General features: G+C 61.1%; 2 protein-coding genes across 4 annotated transcripts; one reads left to right on the top strand and one right to left on the bottom strand.

The window, feature by feature from the left end:
• Window positions 1-460: 460 nt before the first annotated feature.
• Window positions 461-4,616, bottom strand: CTU2 (cytosolic thiouridylase subunit 2). Of its 3 annotated transcripts, none has more exons than XM_054516118.1 (15): window positions 4,317-4,616; window positions 3,845-3,919; window positions 3,200-3,278; window positions 3,063-3,122; window positions 2,918-2,978; window positions 2,430-2,539; window positions 2,071-2,348; window positions 1,858-1,993; window positions 1,626-1,757; window positions 1,440-1,531; window positions 1,271-1,362; window positions 1,140-1,191; window positions 976-1,042; window positions 847-901; window positions 461-767 (listed from the first exon to the last, which is right to left on the bottom strand). In XM_054516118.1, the coding sequence occupies exons 1-15, from the start codon at window positions 4,394-4,396 to the stop codon at window positions 505-507; spliced, it is 1,632 nt and encodes a 543-aa protein (XP_054372093.1). In that variant the 5' UTR covers window positions 4,397-4,616; the 3' UTR covers window positions 461-504. The 3 variants fall into 3 exon arrangements, with proteins under 3 accessions (XP_054372093.1, XP_054372094.1, XP_036246049.1); XM_054516119.1 differs by having other exon boundaries at window positions 3,845-3,915; window positions 4,317-4,402; XM_036390156.2 differs by having other exon boundaries at window positions 613-767; window positions 843-901.
• Window positions 4,617-4,692: 76 nt separating this feature from the next.
• RNF166 (ring finger protein 166) lies at window positions 4,693-10,992 on the top strand. Its single transcript, XM_036390163.2, has 6 exons — window positions 4,693-4,865; window positions 6,226-6,382; window positions 7,136-7,248; window positions 7,501-7,615; window positions 8,241-8,348; window positions 9,039-10,992. The coding sequence occupies exons 1-6, from the start codon at window positions 4,693-4,695 to the stop codon at window positions 9,102-9,104; spliced, it is 732 nt and encodes a 243-aa protein (XP_036246056.1). The 3' UTR covers window positions 9,105-10,992.
• Window positions 10,993-11,572: the final 580 nt, after the last annotated feature.

Here is an 11,572-nt window from a genome sequence, read left to right as displayed (position 1 = left end):
GCCAATGCCTTAACCAGCCCCCCCGGCTGGGGCTGCGTCCCGGCCCGGGAGGCACTGGGAGCTGGGGTTCTGGGCACTCCCTGGAGGGAGGATTTTTTCTGGATGTTTTTCTTACATTGCTTTGAAGCCGTCCGATGTGCACAGACCACGTTGTGCCTTCCCGGGGAGGGGGGACAGGAGGTGCCCCCCCCACCCCCCCACCCCACTCACTGGGCACCCCTGGCTGCCAGGTGGGGATGGGGGGGTCAAGAGCCAGCCCGTGCCCCCTCCCTGCGGGCCCCAGCCCTGCTCCAGAACCAGGTTGAACTCAAGCAATAGCCCCCCCCACCCCAGCTCCAGGATGGGGGTCCTGGGTTGTGGCCCCCCACGTTTGAGGAGGTCTGGCAGCCCCAGTTGGACTTTAGACACTTGTGACTTTGGGTTTTTTTTTTTTTTTTTTTTTTAATAATTCAAATGTTTTATTTATACAGATACCGAATAAAACAAACTTGAGGCCTCCCTGGCTCACAGGCAGCTGGGGCAGGGAGGTGGGGGGGACCAGGGACCTGCCCCCCAATCCCCAATAAATGGGGATGGGGGCTCTCCCTGCCCCTGGCTGGCACAGAAATGGGGTATAAAAGCAGCTGCCTGGGTGTCAGGAATGTAGCCCTGAGGAGTGGCAGTGCCCCAGCAGTGCCACAGTGGGATGGGGATGTGTCCCCCGCTGTCCCCAAGCCCTTCAGCTCTCGCTGGACTCCTGGGTCTCCTGGTTCTGCTCCATCTCAGCTCTGCAGGGGACAGACACTGGATGGACACGGGCTCGGGGGCTGAGCAGGTGGGGAGGAGCCCCCCAGCCCCGGTACCTGCGGATCCTGCGCTGGCCCTCGGCGCGCACGTAGGGTGGCAGCGTGTCAAGGGGACCCTGCAGGAGAGAGGCCGTGAGCCTGGGGACCCCCACCACCCCCAAGACCCACCCTCTGCACCCCAAAACCTCACCAGCTCCTTGAAGGTGAGACGGCAGCTGTAGCACAGCAGGGGGATGTAGGCAGCTTTGCTCTCAACCCTGTGGGACAGGGGAGGACAGGGACACTCAGCGGTGCCACTGTGGTGGCCTGGGAGTGGCTGTGGAATCCTGGAATGCCCCCAGCCCATGTACTCACCCTGCTACTGGCTCCTCCCAGATCAGCGTGGGCTCCAGAGCCAGCTCCTCCTCTGTAAGAGCCAGGGGGTCACCGAGGGGTGCACAGCTGCTCCCCAAATCCCCCAAGCCCCCAGTGCTCTCCCCACTCACCCCCAAAGGTGTCCAGGCCGCAGAGGCAGAGGAGGCAGCGCTGCGACTCGCTGCTGGCCTTGGCTGGCTCTGGGCTCAGCTTCTCCCCAGTCCTGCAGCCAAAATGGGGGTTGTGAGTGCACCCCACTCCCCCCACACCCCCAGTACCCCCCCCATGAACCCCCCATACCGGTACACAGTGCTGATGGTGGAGGGGAACTCCTCCTGCAGCCCCAGCAGGAAGCGCTCGACCAGCTGGTGGATGCTGAGCTTCTCCCGGCGCTGTGGGAACAACGGGGAGAGCAGGGCAGCACTGGGGCTCCTGTCCCTGTCCTGGGGACACACAGCCTGGGCTCCCCACCACGGGACACCCTACCTTGGTGAAGAGGGGTGGCACAGTGACGGTGGGGACGCTGAAGAAGCGGTTGTAGAAGGCGATCTCCTTGGCCGTGTAGTCCCGCATGGGTCTCACCACCATCACGTCGCCATGCCGCTGGTCCGTGAAGCCCTGGGGGTGTGCAGGGCTGCCAGGGGACTGTGCCACCACCAAACCACGCCCCCATGGCATCGTGTCACCCCTGGGGTGCGGGTGGCTGTCCCCAGCTCACCGTGTCCACGGCGAGGTAGGCGCCGCGCCCCAGGGAGAGGTTGGTGAGGAGCTTGATGGCCACGCGTGTGAGGCTCTCGCCCATCATCACCTTGGCATAGCCCTTGTCCCGGGCTGTCTGCACGATCAGGTGGGTCCTGGGCACGAGGGGACAGCGGGTCAGAGCCACCCTGTGCCCAGCTGGCAGCAGTGCCAGGCAGGGTCAGTCCCTCACCGCAGCATCTCCAGCAGCTCCTCCCGCGCCGTCGCCGTCGCCGCGGCCTCGAAGCTGCGGAGCAGCTCCCGGGTTTGGGCAGCGTCCGGCAGGCAGGGGGTGGCTCCTGCTGGCGTGTCCGGGGTGCTGTCACCAGGCAGAGAGGTGCCACTGTCCCCATCCTGCCGCTGCTGCTGGATGAAGCTGTCCACAGCCTCCTTGTAGGAAGGGCCGGATGGGCTGGATGTGCTGGCGCGCTCCGGCCCTGGCTGTAAGATGGATGGGGGCAGCTCCAGCGCCTGTGGGGCAGAGAGGGATACAGGACAAGTTGTCCAGATGTGTCCCCTCACCTCAGCACATGTCCCGTGTCACCCCAATACCTCCTCCAGGTGGATCAGGTGGTAGGGGAAGCCAGTGGCCTGCAGCAGGGTCTTCATCTGGGCCAGGGTCTGCTGCCGCTGCTCCGGGCTCTGCCCGCGCACGGCTCCCTCTGCAAGGAGGGGACAGTGCCAGGGCTGCTGCCACATTGCCAGCCCTGTCCCTGGGGCCAGGGTGACAGCTCCACAGCCCTGGCACAGTGCAGGGGACACTGTGCTGGGAGCTGGTAACAGGGCAGGGAGCAGGGAGTGGGGCTGGGAATGTGCAAGGGATGGGCAGCAGGGCTGGGAATGGGGCAGGAACAGGCAGTGAGCTGGGAACTGGCAGCAGGACAGGGAATGGGCGGGGAATGGGCAGCAGACACGGAGCAGGGATTGGGCAGTTGGACAGGAGTAGGGAATGGGGTTAGAATGGACAGTTGGGCAGGGAACAGGGATTGGAGAGCTGGACATAGAGCAGGGGATGGGCAGCTGGACAGAGGCGCCCTCACCCTCAACGTAGACGAGGCCGGGGATGAAGCGGAGCCTCTTGGCCGCCTCCCGGCTGAGTCCCTGCAGAGAGAGGAGTGGGGTGAGCTGTGGGTGAGCTGTGGGGTGAGGAGGGATGATCCGTGTGCCCCCCGAGTCCCCACTCACCTCCTGCACCTGCCTGACCATGGCGCTGGAGGCCGGGCCCCCCGACACTGCCAGCAGCACCTGTGGGGACAGCAGGGGTGGTCACGGGCCCTGGGGCCACCCCCGGGTCCCCTGGCAGTCCCCCTGCCCGTCAGTACCTTCTCTCCTGGGAAGATGACGCGGTTCTTGCCCAGCATGGCACGGAACTTGTGCACGAAGTACTCCCGGAAGCAGCCACTGGGGGACATGGGGACGCAGGGATTCCTAAGCCATGGCCAGGCCCACACCCCCAGACCCTACACCCCAAAGTCCCTTTGATGTCCCCCAGAACAGCATCCTCAGGCCCCGACATCCCAGAGATCCAATGACCCCCCCATGAGCCACGACCCCAAACGTTCCTGTCCCCCCTCCTCTGTGTCCTCAACACTCAACGTCCCCAAGCCTTGATCTTGTTTGGCCACGATGTCCCAGACACCCAATGTCCCCAAACCCTGAAGTCCCAGAGATCCAATGTCCCCAGCCCCAACATCCCAATGCTCCAGACACAACATCCCTGAGAACAAATGCCCCCAATCCCTGATGTCCCCAAGACACAAAGTTCCCAAGCCTCCATCTTCTGGAGACTCAAAGACCCCAATTTCTGATGTCCCAAATTTCTGAAATCCCCAAGCCCTGATATCCCCCAGCCCCAATGTCCCGAGTTTCTGATGTCCCCATTTTCTGATGTCCCCAGCCCCGATGTCCCCAAGCCCCGATGTCTCCAATTTCTGCTGTCCATGGCCCTACTGTCCCCGGTCCCTCACCGGCAGAACGGGTCCCCGACGCGGATGACGAGCGCGGCCGTGCTCTGCCCGCACTTCATGCACGTTCGGGGCTGGCTGCGGGGACACGGCCGGTCACCGGGGACATCGGGACCGAGCCCCCGGGAGCGCTACCGAGCGGGAACGGAGGGGGGGTTCCCGGTCCCCGGGCAGCACCAGGGATACCGGGATGTTACCGGGGGAAGAACCGAGAGATATTGGGGGGATTACCGGGAGCGGGGGATCGGGGATGGCACTGGGGAGCACTGCAGGGATACCGGGAGCGGCACTAGGGGCGGTACCGGGGATAACACCAGAGGCAGGCCGGGGGATTCCGGTGAGACACCGGGGACAGGACCGGGGGGGACACCGGGGCGGTACCGGGCGGTGCTGGCGGGCAGGACCCCCGGGGAAATACCGGGGAGTACCGGGAGCGGCCCCGAGGGTCCATTCCGAGGCCGGACCGGACTCACACCTGTCTGCCGGTGCGCGGCGGCGCCGCGGCGGTTCCGCGTCCGCCCCGCAGCCGCCACCGCCACCCTCCACGTCGCACATCGCGGCGCTACTCGGCCCCGGTGGGTTCCGGTGAGTCCCCGGGGGTCCTCCTCGGTTCGGGCCCCGCTCGGCCTCGTTCGGCTCTCACTCGGCTCCGCTCGGCCTCGTTCGGCTCCGCTCGGCTCTCACTCGGCTCCGCTTGGCTCCGCTCGGCCTCGTTCGGCCCCGCTCGGCTCGCACTCGGCACCTCTCGGTCCCGGCGTGTCCCGCCGTGTCCCGGTGCGCTCCCGTCGCGCGGCGATGACGCGTTGGCGCCGCTCGGTGACGTGGCGCCCGCCCCGCCAGCCGCCGCCGCCATGTTCCGGAGCCTGCTGGTGGCGGCGGCGCAGCGGCCGCAGGGCCCGGCCGGGCCCCCCCGCGCCGCCCCCGGGCCCGGCGCCGCGGCGGAGGCGCTGGAGGCGCAGTTCAGCTGCCCCATCTGCCTCGAGGTTTTCCACCGCGCCGTCGGCATCGCGGGCTGCGGGCACACGTGAGACGGGGCCCGGGCGGGGGCGGCGGGGACCCCAGGGGACCCTCGGGCTGAGGCGGCCCCGGGGACGGGCGGGACGCGGGGCTGGGCGCTGTGCCGGCCGGGGATCCTTGCGGGCGCTCTGCCCGGTGAGCCCAGCCGGCACCGGGACCCCCGGCCCACACCGGGGATGGTTCGGTACCGGGGCTCTCATCCCATCCCACAGCGGGATCCCCATCCCACCCCTTCCCCTCCCTCAGCTCCCAGGCCTGGCTGCTGTCCTCAGGACCCCCCGTGTCCCCCCAGCATTTCGGGGACCCCCTGATCCCTTTTCCATCTGATTTTGGGGATGTTTCCGGGTCCTGGGGCTTTGTTGGGGGCCCCAGCACCGCCTCACCCCTGCTTGTTTGGAGATGGGGGCGATTCCTGACCCCTCCATGATCCCCCCTGCCCATCCCCGCTGCCCTGGCAGTGGTAGAGCCTTTGCGGGGTTCATTCCCTGTTCCTGGTGAGCAGGAGGGACCAGCAATGCCGGGATAATCGGATTTTGGGGACGGGATTCCTTTGCTCCTGGGGCTGTAAGGACCTTGGAATGAGCTGATCGAGGCTCCTGCCTGGCCTGGATACCCAGCACGGGCTTGGGCTCCTTTCAGATGCAGCCTTGGAGCAGGGGAATTGTCTGAGCCTGCAGGAGCTCCCTGGGGACTCACCTGCTCCCAGTTCTCCCAGTAGGAATGCTGATCCCTGTGGTGCCCTGAGAGGCTGCCTAGAACAGAAGCTGGACAGAGTTAGAGGAGTAAAATAGGGATTTATTAAGAAGCCTTCAAAGGATGCACCTTGGGCAGTATAAGAGCCCAGGATGGACTCTGAGTCACAGGCTTTCACACTTTTATAAGATTTAGTCCATTTCCATATTGGGGTTAATTGTCCAGTTCCAGCTCCAGGTTATGCAGTCCCATCCTCCCAGTTTGCTCTCCTCCATTCCCTGTTGTTTGCACTTTTTGGGTCTTTTTGTTGTTTGCACTTTTTGGACCTGAAGCTGCAGAGATGTCCTTGGTTCTGGGGCTGGAAAAGGATTGTTCTGTGTGCCTGAGGAGAGGAAAAGGATTATTCTGTGTGCCTGAGCTGTGAGGAGAACTGCTGACATTTTGTATGGAGTTCAGGGTTATTACCAATGCAGTCCAGAATCTGAAAACACAAAACCTAAACCTGCTAAAAAGCTAGAACCCATCAGCTGGGTTTAGGGCATCCTGGGCAGTGGGGGTGCCCTGCTGGGGTGCCACTGTGCCCGGGGTGCTCAGGGCCCCCCTGTGCCCCCAGGTTTTGTGGGGAATGCCTGCAGCCCTGCCTGCAGGTGCTCAGGGCCCCCCTGTGCCCCCAGGTTTTGTGGGGAATGCCTGCAGCCCTGCCTGCAGGTGCCCTCCCCGCTGTGCCCGCTCTGCCGCGTGCCCTTCGACCCCAAGAAGGTGGAGAAGGCTTCCAGCGTGGAGAAACAGCTCTCGTCCTACAAGGCTCCCTGCAGAGGCTGCAGCAAGAAGGTAAAGCTGTGCAGCTGCTTGTCCTCATGGTCCCTGTTGTCCTCATCCTCCTCTGGAATGTGTACAGAGAAGGAAACAGAGCTGGGGGAGCCTCAGCCTGGAGAAAAGGAGGCTCGGGGGGCACCCTGTGGCTCTGCACAGAGGGGATAGCCAGGGGGGGTCAGGCTCTGCTCCCAGGGAATGGGGACAGAACCTCTGGGGGTCCCTGCAGCCCCAAATCTCCGTCCTGTGAGGAAGGACAGGTGGGTGCATGTCACAGTTAGGCTGGATGTGACATACACACGTGATCAGGGTCTAAGAAGAAAAAAGTTTTCTATTCTGTGTGTTCTCCAGCTTATATACTCTTAAAAAAGTGTGATCTTAAGTCATTAACTACATCACAATAACTTACTATATTCATTGGTGCAAAGCAATTAACGCCAGTATAATTGGTAAAAGTTTTACAGAAATTTAATAAGGCACGGATACACATCTACTTATACTTACAAAAATTTTCATGTATCTTTTCTAATCTGTTTCCGTGCTCATGGCCTTGTCTTCTTCCTTGCTATGGAAACACTGGAAAATCATCAATTGTTATTTCTCCTATTACCTCAGCTTGGGCTTGCACGCCAGCTGTCCAGCCCCTCCATGGGTGCAGCATTCCCACTGCTGTGGGTCGTGGAGCAGAGCTCACTCCCAGCCCAGCTGCTGTCCTGGCTCCTGGCAGGTGTTTTTGCAGCTCCACGAGTGTTTCTTGTCCCCCTCCTGCAGGTGACCCTGGCCAAAATGCGCTCTCACGTCTCGTCCTGCGCCAAGGTGCAGGAGCAGATGGCCAACTGCCCCAAGTTTGTTCCAGTGGTCCCCACATCCCAGCCTATTCCCAGGTATGGCTGAAACAGGCCCTCCCTGCTTGCCCCAAAATCTGGGTGTGTGTTGTGCCTGTCCCTGGGAGGAAGAGCAGCACCTGTTCCCTCCTGGCTCTGCTGCTCCAGGTTTTGGCGTGTGGGGTGGGATGAAGGATCCACCCAGGCAGGGAAGGGGCTGGGCTGGCTCCTGCTGTCACAGAGCTGTGTGTTAGTGTGGAAGGAGGCAGTGCAGCCTCCCCTGGGATCTGAGCTCATCCTTGCTCTCTGCAGCAACATTCCCAACCGCTCCACGTTCGTGTGTCCGTACTGCGGGGCGCGGAACCTGGACCAGCAGGAGCTGGTGAAGCACTGCATGGAGAACCACAGGAATGACCCCAACAAAGTGGTGAGTGCTGCTGGGGAGCGTGGGACAGCTCTGGAAACCAGCCCCACCCTGCAGCATCAGGGTGTTTGTGGAGGCACAGCTGTGTTCCAGCTGGTTTAAATCCCTGTGGGAGATGGGGATTTGTCTCTGCTTTGTTAGAGGCTCCCTGGACTGAGCTGCCTCCATCCCCCTGTTCCTGCAAACCAGGTGGTGCTGGATTTCCTCTCCCTGTTCCCTCTGGGTTGATCAAGGTGGGGAACTTGGGATCTTCAGCACAGGAAGGACCTGGAGCTGATGGAGCAGCTCCAGAGGAGATCACCAAGGTGATCAGAGGAGTGAAGCAGCTGTGCCGTGAGGAAAGGCTGAGAAAATTGGGATTGTTCAGCTTGGGAAAGAGAAGCTTCAGGGAGACCTAATTGTGGCCTTCCAGGACCTTCAGGAAAGGTGGACAGAGGCTATTGACAAGGGGGAGTGGATCCAAACTGCCAGAGAGTTTGTCTGGGTTGGATATGAGGAAGAAATCCTTCCCTGTGAGGGTGGGGAAGCCCTGGCACAGGTTCCCAGAGCAGCTGTGGCTGCCCATGGATCCCTGGCAGTGTCCAAGGCCACGTGCAGGTGCCACCATCCCGTGTCCGTGTCCCCACAGGTGTGCCCGGTGTGCTCGGCCATGCCCTGGGGGGATCCCAGCTACAAGAGTGCCAACTTCCTGCAGCACCTGCTCCACAGGCACAAGTTCTCCTACGACACCTTTGTGGTGAGTCTGATCCTGAGCCAAAAAAGGGGGACCCCCCTCCCCGTGTCCTGTGCCAGGAGGTGAAACCATGTGTCCCACCCATGAGGCCCCCACAGCCACCAGGGTGTCCTCACATACACCAGGAGGAGAGGGGGTTGTTCCTGCACTCCACAAAATGGGTTTTTCCATGGAACTCTTCCCCTGAGGAATTGTAACACAAAACTCCTTTTCTTGGAGGTTTTGGGAGCAGGGGGTGGGAGCAGCCCTGCCCCGGGGTTTGGGGGGGTGTGGTTGCTGCACATGGGGGGCCCCTGACCCCTCCTGTGTGGGGGGCAGTGATGGCTCAGCCTTGGCCTCAGGGGAGGCTCTGTTCCCATCCTGCTTTCATTGGAGAGATGTCAGGAAAAAGAACTTCCAGGCATTTTCAGAGGAATATCCCAACCCAGAGCTCTGCAAAAACCCCTGGCCTTTGCTGGAAGGCTTCACCCTTTGGTCTCAGCTTGTGTGGGCAGCTTCCATCCCTCCTGGCAGGTGTGAGATCCTGGGCAGGAGAGGGGTGTGGGCACAGAGGACACCCTAGAGAGCACGGGTGGCATTCCTGGGGTCTGTGTGCCAGGGGAATTCAGGCTCCACGAGGAGCAGGCAGGGCTCCGTGGGCACAGTGTGCCCTGGCTGTGCCAGCTCTCCTGAGCTGCCCTCTTTGCTTTTCAGGATTACAACATCGACGAGGAGGCAGCGTTGCAGGCAGCCCTGGCTCTGTCCCTCTCTGAGAACTGAGGCTGATCCCTCTCCCTGCCCTGGCTCCTTCTGGACACTCCAGGAACCCTCTGGAGCCCCTCTGCTGCCTCTGTTCCCACTGCAATTCCCACCTTGTTGAAGAAGGTGGAGCCTCTCCAGTTGTCCCAGTGAGTGAGCAGAGAGCTGTGGAGCAGGGCTGGGATCAATCCTTGGATTGGGGTTTAATATCCGTGTTGGGAGCTTAGCCCTGTGTCCAGATCTATTTATTGCTAGATGCTTTTTGGCACACTCGTCCCTGCTCTCTGGTGCAGCAGAATAGGTACCTGAAACTGATAGATTGGATGCCAAACACTCTCCTTTGGGACTGGAATCAGCCACATCCTTTAAAAAAGGAGGAAGGCAGCATGGAGCTTCTTTTTTTAAACTCTCCAAGGATTTTTCTAGAGATGTCAGGCTGTCCTGACCCCCGTGCTGGAGGCTGGAGCTGCCTCCTTCACCTGAATCCCAGGATGAGACTGAAGAGTGGCTCAGAGGAGGCCTGGAGGACGGCATCCAGCATCCAGGGAATCCTCCCCTTCCTCATTTTGTACCGGCTCTTGGGACACCAAATCCTTGCCTTTTTCTACACGAAGCAGTGAAGCCTTTTCCACGTTTTCTAGAGCGGGGTCAGAAGCTGCTCCCCCTTCACTCTGCAATATCTGCCACCCAGGACAAGAGTATTTTTATGGAACATTATCAAGAAAGTTTATTTTTTACACAGATAACCCAAGCAAATGAACACGTGGATTGGGAATGGGGCAGGAGGCAGGAGCTGGATCCCAGAGCGGGTCGGACTCTGAGGTAGGGGGAAGTGCAGGGATCTTTCTGGGAAATCCCTGGATATTTCTGGGCCTTTCCCTTCCCTCAGCAGAATTCCTCTGCCTGTGAGGGAGCAGGCAGGATGGTTGGGTTGGATCCAGGTGCTGGTTGCCCGTGGAATGGCTGTCCATGCAGGATCCCAGCCCTGAGCTGCTGATCCCCCCCCCAGAAATCAGGGATTGCATCTCCCTGTGGGAATCCCTCCCTGGGAATGGGGGCACTGTTGATCCAAGGTGCTCCACAGCATCCTGGTGCCCCCTTCCCCCTGCCCCTTCCTCTCAGCCCTGCCTGCTGCTGCTGGGGTTGGCTCTGGAGGGCTGGGAGAGGCTGGCACCGGCCACGGGGTGATTCCCAAGAGCCTTCCTGCAGGATTTGCAGGGAAAGGCTGGGAGAGGCCCCCTCTGCTCGAGGAATTCCTGAGCTTTATCCAAAACCTGGCTCCAGCTCTGCTCTAGCAATACTGCCTTGGGGTTTGTTTTGGTTTTCATAGTGCTGGATGATATGGGGAGCTGCAGCCCTGTGAGGAGCGTGCAGGGAGCTCTGAGCTCCCCTGGCAGGGCAGGGAAAGGGATGGGACCTTCTCTGACCTGCCCTGCAGTGCTGGCACCTGGGGGATGTTCCTGTGGGATGGAGAGCACTGGAATCTTCCAGGAGGGACCCAGGAGCATTTCCCTGTCCTGTGCTCAGCTGGGACCCTCAGCAGCTGGAGCAGCTTCCATGAGAGATCCAGCTCTGTTAACCTCGGGCTCCTTCTCTCTCTCCTCCTTTTCCTTCTCCTTTTTGCCCCACAGAGACAGAGCAGGGGCAGCAAGAGCTGCTTTTGTAAAGCACTTTAAGGCCCTGGGTGTGAGGGGCCACACCAGGCCGTGCCAGGGGTCCCCTCTGTGCCAGGGGCCCCCTCTGTGCCAGGGATCCATGGATATCCCACTGGCCGTGCCCACCAGTGCATCACCCACCACTTTTTTGCATAATTAGAACTTTTAACGAGCCGTCCTGTTTTTTGAAGAGGAATTAACTCGATGACGTATTTGTAGCAAACCATTTTTCTCAATAAAGGCAGTTTCATCCACGTGTGGCCTCTGCTGGGGGGAAGCACTGGAGGGATACTGGGAGAACTGGGATGCTGGGGCACTGAGATACAGTGGCCCTGAAGGCTGTGGGAGCACTCAAAGAGCACTAGGGACGTTTGGATCCATGGATCCTTGGACACTTCCAGGGATCCGGTGGTTTTATACCGGGGATATTTGGATATTTGGGATGTGAAGGTGACAGGGAGTGCGGGAGCACTGGAGGTGTACTGGGAGCACTGGGGCAGTACTGGGGACACTGGGGCAGTACTGGGGACACTGGGGCAGTGGAGTGCTGGGAACCGAGCGGTGCGGGGAGCACTGGGAGCGGTACCGGGAACAGAACCGAGAGTGGTACCGGGAAGGTACCGGGAGCATCTGCGCCTGCGCAGGTCTTGCCCAATTCAAAAATGGCGCCCCGCAGGCCCCGCCCAGCACGCTCAGGGGGCGTGGCCTCTCGTGGTCCGATCGCTGCCATTGGCTGTTGGGAACCGGGTGCTGCGCTCTCCACCAATGGCGAGGCGGGACCGGCCGCAGGCCACGGTCACAAGCGTGGCGTGGGGGCGGAGCCTGAGCACGGCC

This window comes from Molothrus ater, chromosome 12 (assembly GCF_012460135.2).
Source record: "Molothrus ater isolate BHLD 08-10-18 breed brown headed cowbird chromosome 12, BPBGC_Mater_1.1, whole genome shotgun sequence".
In the NCBI taxonomy this organism is placed as follows: domain Eukaryota; kingdom Metazoa; phylum Chordata; class Aves; order Passeriformes; family Icteridae; genus Molothrus; species Molothrus ater.
The sequence above is the reverse complement of the archived record's forward strand: the minus strand, read 5'-3'. Positions and strand labels throughout refer to the sequence as shown.

What these genes read in the sequence shown, in the direction of transcription:
- CTU2 (XM_054516118.1), bottom strand. Translation starts at nt 4,396, where the DNA reads ATGTGCGACGTGGAGGGTGGCGGTGGCGGCTGCGGGGCGGACGCGGAA. An exon ending in CGCCGCGCACCGGCAGACAG is followed by an intron (nt 3,920 to 4,316) that starts GTGTGAGTCCGG and finishes GTGTCCCCGCAG; the next exon opens with CCAGCCCCGAACGTGCATGA. An exon ending in GTCTCACCTTCAAGGAGCTG is followed by an intron (nt 902 to 975) that starts GTGAGGTTTTGG and finishes TCTCTCCTGCAG; the next exon opens with GGTCCCCTTGACACGCTGCC.
- RNF166 (XM_036390163.2), top strand. Translation starts at nt 4,693, where the DNA reads ATGTTCCGGAGCCTGCTGGTGGCGGCGGCGCAGCGGCCGCAGGGCCCG. An exon ending in ATCGCGGGCTGCGGGCACAC is followed by an intron (nt 4,866 to 6,225) that starts GTGAGACGGGGC and finishes CTGTGCCCCCAG; the next exon opens with GTTTTGTGGGGAATGCCTGC. An exon ending in GGAATGACCCCAACAAAGTG is followed by an intron (nt 7,616 to 8,240) that starts GTGAGTGCTGCT and finishes GTGTCCCCACAG; the next exon opens with GTGTGCCCGGTGTGCTCGGC.